The sequence below is a fragment of the Prunus avium genome, chromosome 4 (genome assembly GCF_965620075.1).
Source record: "Prunus avium chromosome 4, drPruAviu1.hap1.1, whole genome shotgun sequence".
Taxonomy (NCBI): Eukaryota; Viridiplantae; Streptophyta; class Magnoliopsida; order Rosales; family Rosaceae; genus Prunus; species Prunus avium.
The window spans coordinates 12529953-12551193 of record NC_142287.1 but is presented as its reverse complement, the minus strand read 5'-3'; the positions used below and the strand labels follow the sequence as shown (position 1 = coordinate 12551193).

The window sequence follows — 21241 nt, the reverse complement described above, 5'->3', positions numbered from 1 at the left end:
TTTTTAGTATAGTTCTCTTCTTTTTGAGCATTATGATGTGTTTTTTTAGTTTTGATAAGTCTAATCAAGAAAATAAAGCAAAGAAGACGTTCTCCTACTAAGACTAGGAAAAGGTAGTTTTCCTTGTTCGGGAAGGAATCCAATGTAAACTTTAAAGCTATTATAACTTGAACACTAACCTTGTTCTGCCATTGAAGCCTTTTATCGAACACTTGGGAGACAGTATCGAACACTTGAGAGACAGCTCTTCTCTAAGATAACCGACTGCCTTATTCTCAAATTCCATATGGGGTGAATTACTTGATGAGATTTTATGTGTATCGGCTCTTAGAGGGAGCTGCTCTATTTATATGCATCACTCAAGGAGTCTTGCCCATCAAGAGACTCCTTGAGGTATCCTTATTGCTATAGAACTGTTAATCCTAATTCTCATAGAACTAGAAACCCCTTTAGCCTTGTAATCCATATGGAACACTGACACAGAGGCTGCAGGTCGAGAGGTGTGTTGAGTTCTTGATCAATCTTGAGTCTTGCAATCCGATAATGAATAGAAGACCAATTCTGTAAGGATTGGGATAATAAACTATCTTACATTCTCCCACTTGGTCAAATATTCATTGTGACTCAAGAGCAATCTCTTAATGGCCAATTTAGAACTCAACCTTCTCAGTTTCTTACCAAGCCACTGTCATTGATATAAACTCATATGGAACTGTCAAAGAACATTTGAGCAACCAAACTCAAGTCTTTTACAACCACACATACAAATGTATATCAACACATGCGACTGCCAACTGAATTAGAATCAAAGCAATGTTGTGATCTACCTTAGAAAACTTAATGATCAAAACAAAGCTTAGCTCACCCTTACAAGACTACCAAGGTCTTAATAAACTTGCACGGCTCCTTCATGGATACGAAAATGCAAAACATATGTGCTAGCAAAATTTTGCAGATTCTTCCTTCATCCACATGCCAAAACATTCATAAGAAAAATATTATTAAATAAACTGTAAAACAATCTCGATTAAGCTAGCTAAAAGAAAATAAAACTAACTATGGCTCCCACTGACTCCCACAGACTTCAAGCATCAAAACTTATCTGTAAACCCATACTTTTAACATGCCTATGAAAAGCATGATTAGGCAAGCCTTTGTTCAGGGGATCTGCAATATTGAAATATGTTCCAATATGATCTAAGGCTGTATAACCATCTCAGATCTTTTCCTTGGTTGATAAAAACTTTAATTGCATGTGTCTTAATCCTCCTGACCTCTTATTTCCTTTTGCAAAATAAACTGCAGCACTGTTGTCATTCCACAATTGAATTGGCCTTTGTATAGAATCCACGACTTTTAACATTGACATAAAAATTTTAAGCCACATAGCTATTGAGGTCGCTTCATAAATTGCTAAAAACTCAGCCTGCATGGTTGAGGTTGATATGTATTGTTGTTTGACACTTCATCAAGCCACTGCTCCTCCTGCAAACAAAAATACAACACCTGATGTACTCTTCTGTGTATCCAGACAGCCAGCAAAATCTGCATATGCATATCCTTCTAGTTTCAAATCTTCAACTCTTCGATAGATTAGCTTATACTCTTTTGTTCTCTGCAAATACCTCAAAACTTTCTTGCCTGCTACCCAATGTGCCTGACCTGGATTGGATTGAAACCTTCCAAGAACACTAATGCTAAAAGCAAGGTCTGGCCTTGTGCAAACTTGAGCATATATCAAGCTTCCTACAAGTGAGGCATAGGGCTTGTCCTGCATCTCCAACTTCTATTGCTCAGTTTTGGGAGATTGTTCGCTGCTCAATTTATCACCCTTCGAGAATGGAACATCACAACCTGTGCAGTTTTCCATGTTGAACCTTTTCAGTATCCTTTCTATATATCCCTTCTGTGATAGAATAAGTAACCCCCTTTCTCTATCTCGGCTTATTTCAATTCCTAATACATAGTTTGCTTCTCCCAAATCAGTCATCTGAAAATGGTTTGATAGCATTCTCTTAGTGTCATGTAATAAGGACAGATTACTGCTTGCTAAGAGAATATCATCAACATACAGCAGCATGAAAATGTAATGTCTCCCTTGAAATTTTTGGTAAATGCACTCATCTAAAGGATTGTCAATGAAACCTTGAGACTTCACCACTTCATCAAACTTCAAGTACCACTGCCTAGAAGCCTGTTTTAATATGTATATTGATTTTTGTAACTTGCAAACCAATCTTCTTCCCCTTTTTGAATGAAACCATCCGTTTGTTTCATGTAGATTTCTTCAATAAGGTTTCCATTCAAAAATGCAGTTTGAACATCCATTTGATGAAGATGAAGATCAAAATGTGCCACTAATGCCATTATAACCCTTAAGGAATCTTTGGTTGACACAGGTGAGAAAGTCTCATTGTAATCCACTCCTTCTTGTTGTGTGAACCCTTTTGCTACTAGCCGTGCCTTGTATATGTCTATTTGTCCCTTTGAGTTTCTTTTGGTCTTGTAAACCCACTTGCATCCTATTGGTTTACATCCTTGAGGTAAGTCAACAAGCCTCCATACGCCATTCTTGCTCATTGACTGGAGTTCAGACTCCATTGCTTCTATCCACTTATCACAGTTGTCACTTTGAATGGCCTGCTTATAAGACAAAGGGTCATCTGTGGTATTGATGTCATGTTCTGACTCCTGCAAGTATACGAAATATGGTGAGACTTGCTTGTCATTCAAATCAATGAATGGTAAGATGGTTATATCTCTCAGCATATTTTCCTTTTCAGCAGGTTCCTTGTTTTCCAAAATTTCATCAAAATCAAAGTTTTCCTCAGTGTCTGATTCAATTTCATCTTCAATAAAAATAGCTCTTTGAGTTTCCATGAATCTTGTGCTGTTGTTGGGACAATAGAACCTGTACCCCTTTGTTCTATCCGGATATCCAATGAAAAAACAGCTCAATGTCTTGGAATCTAGTTTCCTTTCCATTGGATTGTAGAACTTTGCCTCTGCCTTACTTCCCCAGATTTTAAGATGTGGGAGACTAGGCTTTCTATTGCACCATGTTTCATAAGGAATTTTGTCTGCACTTTTGGTAGGAATTCGGTTTAGCAAATAATTTGCAGTTTTTAAAGCCTCTCCCCAAAGAAAGTTTGGAAGCATTGTGCAGCACATTAGGCTCCTAATCATCTCAATCAAGGTCCTATTTCGTCTCTCTGCCACTCCATTTTGTTGTGGTGTGCCTGGGTTAGTGTATTGAGCCGCTATACCTTCTTCTTGTAGAAATTTGGCAAAAGGTCCAGGGTTCCTTCCTCTCTCATCAAATTTACCATAAAATTCTCCTCCTCTATCCGACCTTACTACTTTGATTTTTGTATCCAACTGGTTTTCCACTTCTGCTTTATAGACTTTGAACATGTCCAGGGCATTGGATTTTTCAGATATTAAGTACACATATCCATATCTAGAGTAGTCATCTGTGAAGGTTATGAAATACTTAAAACCATCATGTGTTTGAGTGGGAAAAGGACCACAAATGTCTGTATGTATGATTTCCAGCACTTTTTCACTTCTTGTAGCACCTTTCTTTCTCAAATTTGTCAATTTCCCTTTAACACATTCTATGCAAACACTATCTTTGTCATGGTGGTTAAGTGGTGGCAACAGATTTTCTTTGTTAAGCAAATTCATTCTTTCAGCTGAGATATGTCCTAGTCTCTTGTGCCAAAGTTTATAAGATTCTTCTTTTTCTGCTTTTCTTTTAGTGCTTATCACATTGATGCTTAGATTTCCAGTGCTGGGATTTGGTTTCTTGCAGTTTAATCGAAACATTCCATCATTTAGAAAACCATTACCAATCATAACTTTATTTCTGAAAATAGAGAATCCAAACTCATCAAACTCAAACTGTAAGTTTGACTTTACAAGCTTGCTGATTGAAATTAGATTCCTTTTCATAGAAGGAATATAAACTACATCTACTAATTCTAAAACAAAACCATATTCTAACTCAATCCTAGCTAATCCAATGTATTCCACCTTGACTCTTTCTCCATTTCCCACGAACACTTTCATCTCAGCCTTGTTTGGCAGCCTCTTTGTTTTGAACCCCTGCAAACAATAGCCACATGAATTGTTGCACCACTATCCAACCACCATGAATCTGAAGAAATCTCAATTGCATTAGACTCAAAACAAACATTTACTTGACCAGACTTACCTTTAGCCTTCTGTTTATCTAGCCAGCGTTTGTATCTGTCACAATTCCTCTTCATATGACCAAATTTCTTGCAGAAGTAACACTTGAAACTTTCTGGTTCTAGCCCCTTAGTTTCCTTTTCTTCCTTGTTTTTCTTCCAAGCAGTTTTACCCTTTCCAAAATCCTTTTTGGGTTTGAAGTTGTGTACCATGTTAACCCTTTCTTCAGCCTTATCTTTCTTCATATTTTGTTCTTCCCGCACACAGATGCCTATGAGGTCAGTTACTGTCCATATTTCCTTCTGTGCTACATAGGTGCTTCTAAGGTGCTTAAAAGTGCTCGGCAGAGAATTTATTGCAAAGTGTACCATCATATTTTCATCCACATTGACTTTGAGTGCTTGCAGCTTGTTCCCAATTTCCAGCATATTCAGTATGTGTGTTCTTACACACTTCTCCCCATTGTATTTGGCATCAGTGAGTTGTGCCATTAGAGTACCAATTTCAGCTTTCTTGGATTCCTGAAATTTTTCCGCAATAGAATCAATGAACTTCTTGGCATTATCAGATGGTGTGATGCTTCCCCTGACAGATGGTGAAATTGATCTCCTCTTGATTAGAATAGCCATCTTGTTGGCTTTAATCCATTTTGCATATTTTGCTTTTGCTTCAGCAGATGCAGTAGCAGCAGGTTCTGCAGGAGCTTCTTCTTCAATGACCATCTCATAATCCAGCAATCCTAGAGCAATTTCCACATCTTCCCTCCATTTGGTGTAGTTGGAGCCAATGAGAGTTTCAATCGAGTTGTGATTAACTGAAAAACACATAGTATATATATGTTTAAAACTGAAAACCCCGTAACTTTAAAACATGATCGATTCTCACCTTTTGGTGAAGAAAACAAAACATGTTTATCAACACTAAGACATGAAAATCACATAAGCTTCCTGTATAAGAATGGTTCCACATCTTTGGACAGAAGAACAATCTTGATAGCCTACATGTTTCATCTCTTATGCTGTTCTGCTGAAAATAATTGCACGAGGAATCATTCATATCTTTGGACAGTGAATCATTCATTATGCCTTTATTTTCAACACAAGTTTGATCATAAAACTTTGAATTGTACAGATCTTGTTGTGTCTAAGTTGCTTTGGCTTGCTCAGAACACGGCAAGAACTATACAACACTCTGATCAATTTCTGCTTGTCACAGCAAGGTGTTAACTTTAACTTTTGCTGTGTCAAGTTTCTTTAACCTTAAAAACTTAATTATCCTTCAGTTTTCAAGTTCTAAATGCTGCAACAAAATTGGTTAGGTAGAAGATAAAATAACTTATGCTCTGATACCACATGTAAACTTTAAAGCTATTATAACTTGAACACTAACCTTGTTCTGCCATTGAAGCCTTTTATCGAACACTTGGGAGACAGTATCGAACACTTGAGAGACAGCTCTTCTCTAAGATAACCGACTGCCTTATTCTCAAATTCCATATGGGGTGAATTACTTGATGAGATTTTATGTGTATCGGCTCTTAGAGGGAGCTGCTCTATTTATATGCATCACTCAAGGAGTCTTGCCCATCAAGAGACTCCTTGAGGTATCCTTATTGCTATAGAACTGTTAATCCTAATTCTCATAGAACTAGAAACCCCTTTAGCCTTGTAATCCATATGGAACACTGACACAGAGGCTGCAGGTCGAGAGGTGTGTTGAGTTCTTGATCAGTCTTGAGTCTTGCAATCTGATAATGAATAGAAGACCAATTCTGTAAGGATTGGGATAATAAACTATCTTACATCCATTCAAAGGATGAAAGCGACGTTGATGGAAAGCTCATAGGCGTTGAATTAGAAAGGTTCCCTTCTTGACGAAGAAACCCGTCTAAAATAGGAAAGAAGAAGATTCTAGATGCTTCTAGAAGGTGCTGCATTATCATGCCATGTCATCAAAGCTAGCTCATCATCCTACAACACTCCTAAAACAGCCAGTGCAGAATTGTTAATTCTCAAAGTTGGTGTGAATTCCTCATAAAGAATGCGCTGATGAGTCTTATATTATTGGAAAGATATAGAAGTTAGCTTTCCGTAGCAATTTACGATTTGTGATTTGGATACATGTAGAAGGAGTTAAGGCGTTTTAAGTGAAGAGTGCTCATTTCAGGAAAGTCCTTGCATCCCAAGCAACTTTGCCTAGCTGTCCTAGGGTTTCGTTTGGAAAGTTAGAAAAGCTACTTCCAAGCCAAATAAGGAGAAAGAAGAGACGTTCCTCCCCTCTATAAAAGCAAGGGATACACCTCTTATTCAAGGAGAACTCATTCAGCCCCAAATTAGTTCAATTGAGAGAGAAGCTTGGAGCAGCTATCATCCACCTTGCTGTCACCACCTTATTCTTCAGTTCTTCTTATTTTCTCTATGTTTTTCTTGTGTGTTATTTATGACTATATCTACCTAAGGCTAGGATGATGCCCTAATTTTATTATTCATGGTTTTGGATGCTAAGTTAATTTAAGTTCTGAATTTGATTGATGAATTCTTAATCTCCAATTTATTTGGTTTTACTTGTTTGAGTTCTATTGATTTCCAACCTTTAAGACTTGCATCCAGACTATTTGTGCGTTGTGTGTAGGCTTAATACATTGCATGTTCATTTAGCTCATACAAATTAAGGATAGCAAATACATAGTAGTCTTAATACAATACTTAGTTTGTTTGATTCCTTATTTCCATTGAACTTAATGAATTCATAGGTTGCTAGAGTTGTCTTGAACATAGGTGATTTGCATTTAGGGATATTAGACCTATGCCTTAATATGGATAGTAATCTTAAATTAGGGAAACTTGGCTTTAGTGTCCTAAGAAGGACTTAGGCACAGAATGTTCATCAATTAAATTTGTTGAATTTGTTAACTTGCATCCTAGAAACTTGGGCAATAGAATTAGTGGTAGAATCTGATGCCTTAGTAATTATCATAATCGACTTATAACGCTATCTTTAAACATTGCTTTGCTTTTTCTTGTTTGATTAATTTGTTTTCGTTTTAATTGCATCTTTATTTAATTGTAGTTTAGGTTTAAGCTCCGCTACAAAACACTTCTCTATTTCGCTTTACTTGTTTAAGTGTTCTTGTTTTGTTTGTTTGTTTAGTTTAGTTGGGTCATAAGTTGAAAATCCATAAACAGAGTCATGCATTAGGTTAGGTTAAAAAACTAGAATTGATCACTAATCTCTATGGGAACGATACTCATAATTGTATCACACTATATTATAAATCAGTTCATGCCCTTGCGAGAGTTTTAATTTGATCTAAAATGATCTAATATTTAGGTTGGTTTAAACGCACATCACCAAACAAGCCCAAATTTTTTATCTAGCTTAGACCAAGCCAAGCCAATTTAGGACAGTCCCTAAGCATAATCTATAACAAGATAGTCATGCGAAACTATACTTGATTTTCCTATGGATAAGATCGGAATCAGGGGATTCCAATTCCAATCCAAAAAATTTCAGAATTTCAACATCCATTCCAATTCGAAAAACGATGAATTTGCGAAACATACATAGTTCGGAATTTTTTGGAAAATTTGGGAAAATAATTGAAATTTTAAACATATTTCGGAACAACATATTAGTTTAACTTGAAATTTGTCATTATGTGTAGTCTAAGCTTGAAACCCAATATATTTTGGAATTCGGAATACATTCCAATTCCAATCCAAATTTTTTTCAGTAATTTTCAGATTTCATAATTTTCGAATGTCAGAATAATTTATTGCTTATTCCAATCCAATGTTTTTTTTACCGTCTCATGATCACTCAGGAGAATGATTTCTAGACAAAGAAAAAGCCTTAAAAGATTTAAATAACTTATGGCTTTTTATTTTTGGCTGAAGTTTCTATAAAGCACCTTAGAGCATCTCCATTGCAAGGGTGTAACATTAGGAGTGTAAAGCCACTTTATATTTTGTTTACATCTCCGGGAGGTGTAAAACAGGTTTTTTCTCCAATGGTGGGATGTGAATCTGGGGATGTATACTTTGGACGGTTGGGATTTATACATTGTTAGCATAATTCACATCACATTAAGCTAACTACAAACAAACACATAATAAAAACTTAAAAATCAAACCAAGAAATAGCATATTGAACCAATCAAATATCACCTAGGAAAGAGAGACAGAGAATAAGAGTGCAAAGATAGGAAGAGTTGAACAACTAACCTGAGTGAGTAGAGGTGAGCATAGAAACATCGAAGAGAAAGAGCACAAGCGTCTAAGTTGGATAATGGTAGACTCGCTCGTCCTAAAGAGCAACTTTGTTATTTAGCAACACCTCCATGCTAAGATAGTTCCACATGAATGAAGGAGGCTTTTTTAGTGGACCTAGATTTTATAGTCTCATTTAACTTAAAGAATCGCTTCACCAAACATGGGTTGTGGGTGTTATTTAAGCTAGTATAGTCCAATGAGGCCTACCAAACAAGCGCGAAAAGTTTTATCTAGCTTAGACCAAGCCATGCCAATTCAGGACAATCCCTAAGCATAGTCCATGCTAAGATAGTTATGCGGAACTATGGCTAACTTTGAGATGGATTGGATTGGAATTAGGGGATTCTAATTCCAATCCAAAAAATTCAAATTTTCACATCCATTCCAATTTGGAAAACTCAGCATTTTTAGAACTTACATATTTCAGAAATTTTTGGGAAATTTTGGAAAATAGTTGAAAATTTTAAACATGATCATTGATTTGAGAGGTTAAAATTGGCTCAAAACTGAAAAATCACAAGGCAAAACTCGAAAAACTATTATACGTTATTACTGAGATGTTATCCTTTATGAAATAACTCGTATATGTCTATTTGGCCATTAAGTCAAATTTAGTTCAACCTAAAATTTGTTATTATGTGTAGTATGTGTAATATAAGCTTGAAACCCTAATATATTTCAGAATTCAGAATATATACCAATTACAATTCAAATATTTTTGAAAAATTTATGTCGGAATTGATTTGGACTCGCCAAAATCAGAAATTTCATATCAAAATCAGTCATAATTTGAATATCCAATCCAACTTGCACCCTATGAGGAACAAACCGGACCAACGAGGCCAAGGGACCAAAGGTTCCCTTTTCGTTGTTTGAGTTTTTATCAATAGGGTGGTGCTAGAGGCACCAACTTTGGGCACCACCTTGGGCACCAACTCTCTAATAGAGGTGGAGCCTGCCAATACAACGGGTCCCACGCTCTATTAGAGAGTTGGTGCCCAAGGTGGTGCCCAAAGTTGGTGCCTCTAGCATTTTCCTTATCAATAATAGCCAAAATTTAACTCCCAAATTCATAAATGTCAGTTTTTATTAAAACTCTCAAATATAGCCAAAAACCCACGTAAATAGACGAAAATGCCCTCAAAATTTAAATAACCTAAAAACATAGTTCATCTCCATGAGGACCATCTGTTCACACCATATCAGTTTTTATTCGATGTGTCTTCTCTGCTTCACAAGCTTATATTGCCATCTTGCTTATAAACTTAATTCATGTTGAGATTCATGATGGGAAGAGTGACAAAGAGATTTATAAGAAACTTGAAGAGGAATTTGGGGAGACAGTACTTTGTTCCCCAAAGTTTGATCTGCAGACTGTACTTGCAGTATCACCGCTTCTGATTGCTGCTTTTGCTGGTGTTAGAGGTGTTCCATTAACCCCAAATAAGAAGCAAACCATGTTAGACCTCCTCACACTGCCGCCTTCACGAGGTAATAGTCCCTCGTGATGGATAGAACAATGATGTGCCTTCTTCCACATGCTTTCTTTTCATTTTATACTTCGAACTTAGGGATGAAACTAAGAAACTATGGAACAATGGTGTGCCTTCTTCCAGATCAGACATTCTTTGTATCAATTCAAGGAAGGTCAAAATGATTTGTTTTATTTATATTTGTGATTCATGATCAGCGATACAAGCTATAGATGCAGTTTTTTTTAAATTTAATTTATTTCCTTTTTTAATGTAGATTTATTTGATTTTTAATTTGAAGGGCATTTGAGTATATTTAAATGGGGTTTTAGCTATATTTAAGAGTTTTTATAAAAACTGACATTTATGAATTTAGGGGTTAATTTTTGGCTATTTATGATAAAAACTCTTGTTGTGTTTGTGTAAACGGTGCAGAAGTAGGCAACGTGGACAAAGCGAAGGAAAGACCGAAAACATGAAGAGAAACCATGAGTTGATGACCGATGAGTCCAATGATAAACGCGCCCGGATCAAAATCAAACCCAAAATAACAACGCAAACCTCCACCTTCCATTTTCATTCATTCATATCCTAGAGCAGAAATAGAAACATCAAATTCAAATAAAAACAACAACAAATTATATTTCTGAATATAAGCTGGAACGATGGCCATGCTCATGCGCTTGCCTTCCCACCTACCCTGCTCTTCCGTGAGTCCTTTTGCCCTTTCACTTTCTTCGCCTTCCTTTCATTTTGTTTCTTTACTTTGTTTTTAGCTGTCATACTTGCACTTATATATTTTAGATTTTTGTACATTTCTGGGTTTTCTCTAGTTCCTTTTTTTTTTCTTTTGTAAATTATGATTAGAGGTGACCATGAAAAGTAAAATGGGAAACAGTAATCATGTTGGGTATTCAAGAAAATTTGAGAAGACATATGAAATATAATCATGTTGGATATTTTGAGTATACTTGTACAAAAGAAGTTGAGGTTTCAATAATTTGTTCAAGATGTTAGACATCTTGAGTATACTTCTTATTGTTGTTGTTCAAAATTGAAGCTCACATAATGCAAAATTATTTCGTAATGTTGTTTTAGCAATTCTGCGGTGAAATCAATATTCTTTACTAGTTTTTGGAAGCAGACATTTGGTTTGCCCTCAGCATTTTGTTCAATTTCACCTGGGATTGACGAAACAAAATTGTTTACTTTTAATTTCCAGAGTTGCAGAACTGCTAGAATATTGCTGGGGAATATCATGACAGGCAAGTGTGGGCATGTTAAATACCAAAGTTTACAGTATTAGTAACTCTAACTTTGTTACTCTGCAAGTATGGTGTATCTGAATATATGATTGATTCTGTCTTCTTGAAATCTCTTTTATATATACAGATATTGTTCGATCAAGTAGTGCAAATTTGCAATTACCGAGTAGTAGAAGAAGAGTCATTTCTGTCCAAACTTCATGTCGAATATCTGTCCCAGGTACCTCATCAACGAGGGAAGAAAAAGTGCCTTCGAGCTTCTTGAGGGACAAGAAGTTGATTCCTGATTCAGATCCTCCTAGCATGCAAGATGTCAACCTTTTGTATCAGTTTTTTTATCAAAGGTCTATCAGATGCCCTCATCTATGTGGTTTGAATTCTGTGTTCTTTGTTGCATATAAGCTTTTCTTCTGTTTTGGAAAAGATTTATATTTTTGACTGCATATGTTGAATATTTGTCTTTATCGGTTTTCCTTTATCTTTTATTTACTATCTTGCAGTACCAAGCTCATGGTGTTGACAGGAGCTGGAATTAGCACAGAATGTGGAATTCCTGACTACAGAAGGTTCTGTCTCTTTTTTTTAATATGGTTCTTCAAGCTTATGAGTTCCATGCTGCCTTGTTTTTGCATCCTCAAATAGTTAAGAACTTTTAAAATTGAACTTTTGAAAATAGGTTGCTTCTAACTTCGTCTTTTGCACCTATCTTTGTGGGACCTATTATTGGCTGTTGAATTGACTCTAATCAGTAATATGTTGATGACGTTGAGCAGTGGTTTCCAACCGTTATGTTCTCGATTGCACTATTAACTTGTTCAGTCAACATTCGCTGATGGCTTTTCAAAGCCTGCCTTTTTCATTCGTATTGATTTGTTTTATCCACGTATTTTGAGAGAGAATGTTCCTTGGTGTAATGGTATGGTTTGTTCCAAGTGGCCTTGTATCATGGATTTGAGTCACAGAAACCTCTTTGGAATTATGGGTAATGCCTGTGCACATCCAGCCTTCTCCAGACCCTGCATTTTCCACTAGGTTACACTTTTTATCCATGTGCTTTGAGAGCTGTAAAAGCCATCTTTGACTATTTTATTTACATTTTTTTATTGTCAACAATGTTTGATATGCTGCACGTTTGTACTTCGGAGCAAATCAGCTAAAAGAATAAGTCAATCTAGGTGTCTTAGTTTTTTTTTTTTAGTCATATGGAGATACATAATATTACTAATAAGTGATATTTTCTTCTGCTGCAGCCCAAATGGAGCTTATAGTTCTGGTTTCAGACCAATTACCCATCAGGTGATCAGAAGGCATGTGCTGTGAGGGCTCCTATAGCATTGGTTACATCATCAGAAGGGTTCAAGTTTTACTTTTGATGGTTTAAAAAAAGTTGTGAGCTAAATTAGATAATATAAAATAAGACCCTAAAAAGAAAAAGCAAGACTCTCATACTGGTCATATAGTTATATATAATTGAGATAATGATAAGTCTTTACCCTTCTGGTCTTAACTAATAGACTAGTTATTTGAGTGCTGGAAGTACATGGAATCTGTTTATACCATTGATTTAAAATTTAAGTAGTGTACGATATTTTGAATCTTGATCAATTGAAAATGAGTTGGTGCCAATAATTGATTTCAAAGCTTTCAATTATGGTTGTTCTGTATGCATCAGACCTGGAATAAAAAGTTAAACATTTAATTTTTGAATGGATTTGTAACTTGACTTATGCTGGTATAGAAGTTATCTTTTGGTTCTTAAAATTTATGAAAGGAAAGAGAGGCATCTTTTCCTGTTCTCTTTTTTCTTTTGGCAACCAAAGAGTGGTGTTGAGTTTAGTATTATGAAGTAATTATGTTCAATGACGGACAGCCTCTGGTTTAGGAAGTTGTCAGCATGTGATATTCAATATCTTACATCACTCATGCTTTTAAACAAGGAACTAGAGCCGTTCAGCAGAAAAGTTATGTTTACATCTCCATAGTAGCTATAGACGTCTTTCAGTCGGCACATGATATTTTTTGAGCAAATTACTTCAATAAAAGATTCACGTGATGTATCGTTGTGACATTGGTCTCAACTCTGTTCTTTCTTATACATGTCTTTAATAAAGATTACCTTTTTTTTAAAAAAAAATTTAAGAAAAAAATTCAACATGGTTAATTTCTAATATAACTCTTTTCCAGATGGAGTTCATTTACTGCTGTTTATGTTGTATAATATATTCTCACAGCTCTGCCTTCAACTTCTGCTTTTGCTGCATTTGATGAACAGGAGTTTGTCCGTTCAATTCGGGCCCGGAGGCGATATTGGGCAAGGAGTTATGCTGGGTGGAGACGGTTTACTGCTGCACATCCTGGTCGAGCTCATATTGCTTTAGCATCTCTAGAAAAAGCTGGCAGGATAAACTGTATGATTACACAAAATGTTGATAGGCAAGTAGCTGTATGTTTCTTGGGCTGTGTTGTTTCAAGGATTATTGAGGAAAATACACTAAATTGTGGAAATCAGCATCCTGGATTTCAATTCAGATAAAGAGTCATACAACTATATTTAGAAATTTCTAAGGTTAATATTTAAGATATGTCAGATAGAAAAACTTTTAAAAGCTCAGACTATCAATGTTTTATAGTCAATACTTCTTTCCCTTTTCAAATGATTCCCAGAAAATCTAAATCAGTACCAAACAAATTACAAATTAGGAAAGAAACAGTTTTCGCGTCAAACTTTTTCGAAGAAAGATGTTTCTGGCCTGTGGAACTAAATTTCATTGTCTTGTTTCAGGTTGCATCACCGTGCTGGTAGTAACCCAGTTGAATTACATGGGACTGTATATTCTGTGGTTTGTATAGAGTGTGGTTTTTCCTTCCCTCGGGATCTATTTCAGGACCAAGTTAAGGCCCTTAATCCAAAGGTTAGTCTTGTGCTGTTTATTATTCGAGGATAATTAATGGCTGTTTAACATGTAATGTCATGTTAGTGTTTAAGAAATGGATTTTATGAAGACCTTTGATTTATATTTAGTGAAATCATTTTAGGATTGTCTTTTAAACTTTGCTCTTCAATATTCCTGAATGGCATTTTAGTGCTAACATTGAAGTCATGATAAATTCAGACCACTAGAAGCTCAGATACTAGTTAATTCTGGGCAAACAGACCCACTGTTACTGATGGCTCGAGATAACAGTGGATGCGATTCAAATAGCGGAAATCTAGCCCACTTACAAAAATAACTCTAGAATGATATTACTCCAATCGTCGTCGGAGCCTATATCTCTAGAGGGAAACCTGTAAAAGCCTAATTTATTGAGAAACAACCAATACTTTGATAAATAACAGTATAATCTAATCTGCCCAGACTATGGGTACTGACCCCTTTTGTAATTTACTAACTAAAGGCTCTTCCTCCCTAAACACACTTTAGCATTCTCACATTTCATCAATGATAAACCTTCAGTCTACCCGAAAAACGAGACTCTTTGGCTAGAATTTAATAACAAGACACTGTTCTGTATTGCATAGCATCGTTCTTACCTACATTAATCCCTCCTCCTTGGAAAAAAACTTGCCTTCTAATGTTTAGGTTGTCAAGAACTTCTTTGACTTCCATGGATGGGCTGCAAAATGTTGAATGTGGTGAAGATTTATACTAGAAAAAAGAATGGAAAAAGATGTCTTATGTTGTTCTCGCTAAATTAAAGGAAAATTGCTTAAAAATTCTTCCATAGACATGTGTCATCTATGGGCAGTTGAATATATTCTTGTGAGTCTGGGACTCTGTGACGGATGATATTGCTGCCTGTGTTTATCCGCAGGAACTTTCTTTGATATGTAATTTTTTTTTTCTGTCTCCTAAGTAAGTAAAATTTTTCAAGATATTTCATGAGTTATAGAAGTAAACTCCGGTTTGGTTGCAAACTCATGTTTCCATTGTGGTGCATTAATCAGAATGGTGGCCTAATGAGCAAGTAAAAATTGATTTTACTGCAGTGGGCAGAGGCAATTGAGAGTTTGGACTATGGTAACCCTGGATCAGAAAGGAGCTTTGGCATGAAGCAGAGACCTGACGGTGACATTGAAATTGATGAAAAATTTTGGGAGGAGGAATTTCACATCCCTACGTGTCAAAAGTGCAATGGAGTGCTTAAACCTGATGTAAGACATTTGCCTAGCGAATTTCAAATTTTAGCTACTGAGAGGAATGAGAGTAGCTATTTCTTCATGTCAGGAATGGTGATGCAAATCATTTAGTTCTTCTTTTTTCATAGGTCCTTGGATAGATGTGCAAGCATATTATATGTGATCTTTATTATAGTGTTGAATCATCAATAGTACTTGCATATTATTCTCAGAAGCTGGAAAAGTTTCAAGACAAGAAACAGGTTATCAGAGAATTTATGTGATACATTTTTTATAGTGTTGCTTGTCTATTGAGTGAACCTGACCAATAGGCACGTTAAAGATCTAGAATATCTCAATATTTTTTGGTGTATTATCTTTCCCAAGAAAGCACAAGCATTTTAGAACATAGTTTATCACAATTATCCATATCATGTGATATCATTTTTTGGAATAAGAGTTGCTTATTTATGGCCTTGTCTTGCCTGCGCTATTCGTTTCTTTTTTATGATTTTCCACCCTTTTTCATTTGCATCAATTCATGCAATAGTTCTGATCCTGAACACTTCCAATATCTTGTACAAGTACATTGGAAATATAAAGTCTCAGGGGACTCTTTTTGTTGCATGGTGATCTTGAAGGTTGTCTTCTTTGGTGATAATGTTCCCAAGGATAGAGCTGATAAGACAATCCAAGCTGCAAAAGAATGTGAAGCTTTTCTTGTGCTAGGATCATCCGTAATGACGATGTCTGCTTACCGGCTTGTCAGGTGCATATATATTTTTCATTGTAAATTTTAGTTTTTGATGAAGTCATTTTCATATCTCGGTTTGCACAATTCTCGAACCCAAAACCTTAAAGTGACAGTAAACTTCTGACAAAAAAAAGTAACAGAAAATTTGTAATTTAATCAATGGTAATATAGGATAAAAATTTGGACACCTTCTGCAGTTGAATGACAGTTTCTCCGGTTGACCCGTCTCAAGAATATTGACTATAGTGTCGTCAGTTCCTTGCTATATGTCATAATCACTCTCGGTTGTGGTGCAAGATGAGGTTAATAATTCCAGTAAATTGGTGCAGCTTATGTAAGCAAGGACAGACTTTTCCTGAACAATAAGAGTATATTGGAGACGAAATCCTTATTGTTTATTCTTTGTTTTATCTGTTGAGGGCTTGATTCATTTATTTATTTCATTCTTTTTTTGCCTTCTGATAAGTAGCTTTAACTTTCCAACTTCTACAGAGCTGCACATGAAGCTGGTGCTGCTACTGCAATTGTAAATGTAGGAGTGACACGAGCTGATGATTTTGTACCTTTGAAAATCAATGCTCGACTGGGAGAGGTATAGCTGTTTTTGTTTGCAGCTGGCTCTACAAAATGGTGTTAGCTTAGTGGACTTTAACATGCTTTGCATTGTTGCAGATTCTACCCAGAGTGCTTGACATGGGATCCCTCTGTGTCCCTGCAGCTGGTTGATTTTACGTGGAGAGAGGTATTCAGATCTATATATAAAACCACGTATGTTTGCACGTACGTAGACTGAAACCAATCATTTCATTGGATTGCTATTAAGACTGTTTGCATCTTCAATTAAATTATGATTGATGTGAAATTTGTCTGGACACAAATTTGTTTTTGTGATTCGTGATTATACAATATTGGAATTCGTTACTAAATCTTTTTAACTTAGTTGATTAATTGTATTATAAAGTCAATTATTTGCATTGTATTATGTTGCTTTGTATGTTTTTAATAAATCCCCTTTTCTGTACGCGCATGGAAGTGAATTTTAGCAATTTTGATTCAGGTATGCTGCATGTGTGTTTGTACGAACACATTTTAAATAGATTCTCAGAATAAAAAAAGTGGGTGTAACTTTTTTTTTTTTTACTGAGACCAAAATCATCAAACCAAGTTTTTAACATTTTTTCTATTTTCGCTTTCTGAATCCTTTGGCCAAAATTTCTTCAGATTATGAAGCAAACAACATACTTTTTGATACTAAAAAGTTTAAATTGGTAATTTATTCCTCGGATGCAGTAGTTTCGTGTTCAAAATTTATTAAGCTTAAATTTACTACCTAAATTCCCCTATATCCCCAACTCTATTCCCATGCAAACAAAGAAAACAAGTTTAAAGTTCATTTATTTTATACAAAAGTGCCCACCTGTGGACCAAATTTTGAGCGTTGTGAGCACCACACACATCTCACTTGTTGAATTAATCCAACGGTGGCTTGTAGCCTTAGTAACTTAAAGAACTCGTAAGACCATAGTCTCTCCAACCCGTTCTGTAACCTATGTAGATATCTGGATTGTCCTCTCTTTCCCGACCCCAAGATAACGAACCCCAATCGAATCACAACCCTAAAACTCCTCTCTCTAATTCTCTTTCCTATCGTCTGCTTCATCTAAAGATGTTTATATTGACCCCGAAAGGAGACTACATGCAGATATGATCCTCAACCTAACTACTGCCAAGCAATGCATCCAAAATCAATATTTGATAAACCAAAAACAAAAAACAAAAAACACAAAAAGCAGCTCTTGTCCCGTTCCCTTTTGCGAACATAAACTTCTTTGTAAGACTTAGATTGAAGTTAATCTGTCACCAAACAAACATAACGATTGAGGCACAATTGACAACTTGGGGATGCACTAAAATTTCTGTGAAACTAACATGAAAACTTAGAGCAAATCAGCATCCTTCATGAAACATTCAACAGCACCAAATGGACGTCTTCTTTATACAGAAGCGATATCTGTATACACATCAAAGCATAGACAAACTATTCCTTGATATCTGACCCCAAAAATACTATTCCTTGATATAGTTAATCAAGTACATACAATGCTGAGAGGTTTAATTCCAAATTTCCAGTCATAAAGTCAGTAACCTAAAAATCCAGTTATCCCTCCTAGGTAGATACAAAAACATCAGCACCTGATTTGACAGCCTGCAAGGTAACATATGTTCTATTAAAATAAAAACAAAGCTTTTCACTGAGAGGTCCCATTAACAGCCTTGTCAATTTCTTCCACATGATTATGAAGCGCATCCCACTGCACAAGAAAAAATTATAGGTAAGAAAGCTCTCAACAGCTATTCAAATGTACAAAAAAATCAAGACATATACCTGATCCTTCGTTAGTGAGATTCCTGAGAACAAGGGCAAACAAGTCAACACTAGGCAACACTTAATGAATAGAAATCATACATAAGACAACAGTTTGTCAACTACAAAATGAAACTAAGCGCTGAAGAAAAGAAATTGCTTTATCATTAAACTAAAGAGTTACCAAACCATAGAGTAAACCCAACAAATAAACCCTAGAAAACTATGAATACTGTATTGGCAAAAACTAACATGATAAATAGTACAACACAATATACCACATTCATCATAAACCAACCCCTGACTGATGCAGGAGCACACAATGAAGAGTCTTTGTACTTTTCTGAGTAATGAACGCCTTTCTTGTGCAAAAGTGAAGCCACTGCTTAGGCATTTAAATAATCTTTCAACCTAAACTAGAAACTGCCTAGTAACAGTATGTCGTTGTTAGAATTGAACTAAGCACCATGCCTAACCCTTATTTCACCTAGATTTGTAGTAGATTGTCTCCAAAAAGTTTAATGCACAACCGTTATTGTTTGAACTCTTAATTAGGTCAACAACTGTATTTCTCAAATCTTGAGGCCATACTCAAACTTTTGTTTGCTTTTATTATGCTAATTTAAGTATTGTCAGTTAATCTTGTTTAGTATGGCTGTTGCTTCTTCTTTTTGCTTAAGTCATAACTCAATACAATCCAAATTCTCAATTTGTCTCTGCCTTTAGGATATTGCCAGCTAGACTTCCGCTGCACTTATAATTTTTAGGGATCCTAGCAAACCATATGTCCTGACAACCTTTCCCATCAGCTAAACTAGTTTTGCCTATGTTCCATCAAATCCACAGTTTTGATGTCGTTTGTGAATAATCCTCCACATCAGCCACCCAAAAAAGAGAAGCTGCTTTTTGTGACATTAGACAGAGGATTTTAATTTTGTAGACTCACTCCCAATGCACCCACTAGAACACACTTCTTGAGTTTCCCAACCTTTTCCACTTCGTCTTGACTCTTAAAAAGAAACACTGCTTTATTGGCTTGGGAGAGGTCTCAGTACCATATGGAACCCAAGGAGCCTTGATAAGGCTGCTTGTATCCTACTCCGAGGGTGGAACTACTCTCTGGTGGATACCAGAGCCTTCACCAACTAACTAAAGACTGAATAACTAGCTCTATCTAGGTGGCTTGAATTGTTTCGCAGAGATATTACAGAGGACCAAGGTTTCTTTGCACTGTCTCTTTAACATGGCCAGGTTCATTGTTTTTCCTTCCTTAGGCTATACTGAGTAACATTCATGCCATTGTAGTCCAACCGTTTACTTTCCGACCTCTGGAAATCATATTGTTCCTTATCATCCCAGACCCAAGCCTTGTGAGATGTTGATGAAAACACCCTTTTTTCTGGTAACTGTTTCCTCAACCAGTCCTGGCTCACCTCTTCTGCCAAATCCCCCCAAAGCGATACAGCACATCCCAACTCCATAAAAAAACTTCTCTATATATTACTCTCTACTATTTATAAAGCACCTGCTTTGAATCCTCATCGACCTCTACATCAAGAATTTCTGTTCAAATGTTTGTTACTGACCTCTCGACGGACTCTTTCCCTCATGATTTCTCATGAAAAAACTTCTCTCAAGTACATTTAAGAAAAAGAAAAAAAAAAAACACCACCTTCATTTTCCACTTGTAATGTTGAGCATTAGACTTTCAGTTGTGACAAGACTCCGAAAACTAAAAGCGCAAACCCTAAATTGCAGCATTTTCATTTCTTTATAAACCCCAAATCCGGCCAAAATACAAAAACCCCACAAGAAAATAAGACAGTGATCAGTAAATAAATCATAAAAAGTAGAAAGTCGAAGCCACGAAAACCAGATGAACAATTTTACTATAAAAACACAATAAAACCATTTTCCATTTTTTGAAAGAAGTTATAGGCAAAAACGGCAAACCTTTTTTCCCAGGCATTTGCTTGCCATCCTTAACATAGAACTCACGAATGTCGACCATAATCTTTCCATTCCAGTTCCTCACAGTTACCCTCCTATTCTTGGATATCTGCAATTCCCCAAAAACCCTCGAATCAGTTCCTCACAGATATACATGCAGACAAAACAAGAAGAAGAAGAAGAAGAATAATAATAATAAAGAGAGAAATGGTGACCTCGCAGGCAACGATTTCGTCAGAGTTGTCATCGGCGGAGTCTCTCTTGCAGGTCTTCTTGGGGGGCGCGTGGCCCTCAGAGTCACCGTCCGACGCGTGATCCTCCTCGTCCTTTCTCTTTCCTCTCCACGACATTCTCTTCGTTTTCTTCTTTGGCTTTGCTTCGGATTTTCTCTACTCTATTCCTCTATTAAGACAGAGTGTGAAGAGAGCGCAGAGGCCAAGGACTTGGAATCTCGGTGCTACTGTGACTGAGATACAGAGCCGACCAGGGAAAAAATCTAAAGTGTGCCCTATAAATAAATAAAGTAATCACTAAAATTATAATTTTTTTTTATCAATTAATTAATTTTATTAAACAGCTTACAACGTGATGAGTCTTCGCATTTGTTATTGTTTGATGAAAAATTTGAGGAAAGGGAATTTGCAATTAGTTTCTCTTACATGAAACTTTTTTAAAACTAAATCTCTCATTTTTTTGCTTTGGCAAATTTAAAAATTATCTCACTTTTGCATCACAAATTTTCAATTCATTTTCATTTTTTGCTAATTCTTCCAAATGAATATCAACAATTCATTTGGTAAATCTTTAAATAAATTTCAAGTGAACCATTCTTTTTTTTATATATATATATATA

The 21241-nt window shown here is 35.8% G+C and overlaps 3 protein-coding genes across 4 annotated transcripts; 1 reads left to right on the top strand and 2 right to left on the bottom strand.

Moving 5' to 3' along the window:
• Nucleotides 1-4072: 4072 nt before the first annotated feature.
• On the bottom strand, nucleotides 4073-5596 carry LOC148294816 (uncharacterized). Its single transcript, XM_088251700.1, has 3 exons — nucleotides 5584-5596; nucleotides 4217-5008; nucleotides 4073-4107 (listed from the first exon to the last, which is right to left on the bottom strand). Exons 1-3 carry the CDS (start codon nucleotides 5594-5596, stop codon nucleotides 4073-4075), a joined length of 840 nt encoding a protein of 279 aa, XP_088107826.1.
• Nucleotides 5597-10390: 4794 nt separating this feature from the next.
• On the top strand, nucleotides 10391-17052 carry SRT2 (sirtuin 2). Of its 2 annotated transcripts, none has more exons than XM_088252740.1 (11): nucleotides 10391-10647; nucleotides 11160-11202; nucleotides 11423-11546; nucleotides 11703-11768; nucleotides 12453-12498; nucleotides 13475-13635; nucleotides 13985-14114; nucleotides 15191-15355; nucleotides 15961-16088; nucleotides 16566-16665; nucleotides 16746-17052. In XM_088252740.1, the coding sequence occupies exons 1-11, from the start codon at nucleotides 10603-10605 to the stop codon at nucleotides 16797-16799; spliced, it is 1062 nt and encodes a 353-aa protein (XP_088108866.1). In that variant the 5' UTR covers nucleotides 10391-10602; the 3' UTR covers nucleotides 16800-17052. The 2 variants fall into 2 exon arrangements, with proteins under 2 accessions (XP_088108866.1, XP_088108865.1); XM_088252739.1 differs by having other exon boundaries at nucleotides 10392-10647; nucleotides 11330-11546.
• Nucleotides 17053-18103: 1051 nt separating this feature from the next.
• LOC110754303 (RNA polymerase II transcriptional coactivator KIWI) lies at nucleotides 18104-20874 on the bottom strand. Its single transcript, XM_021955362.2, has 4 exons — nucleotides 20604-20874; nucleotides 20392-20497; nucleotides 18460-18482; nucleotides 18104-18385 (listed from the first exon to the last, which is right to left on the bottom strand). The coding sequence occupies exons 1-4, from the start codon at nucleotides 20736-20738 to the stop codon at nucleotides 18323-18325; spliced, it is 327 nt and encodes a 108-aa protein (XP_021811054.1). The 5' UTR covers nucleotides 20739-20874; the 3' UTR covers nucleotides 18104-18322.
• Nucleotides 20875-21241: the final 367 nt, after the last annotated feature.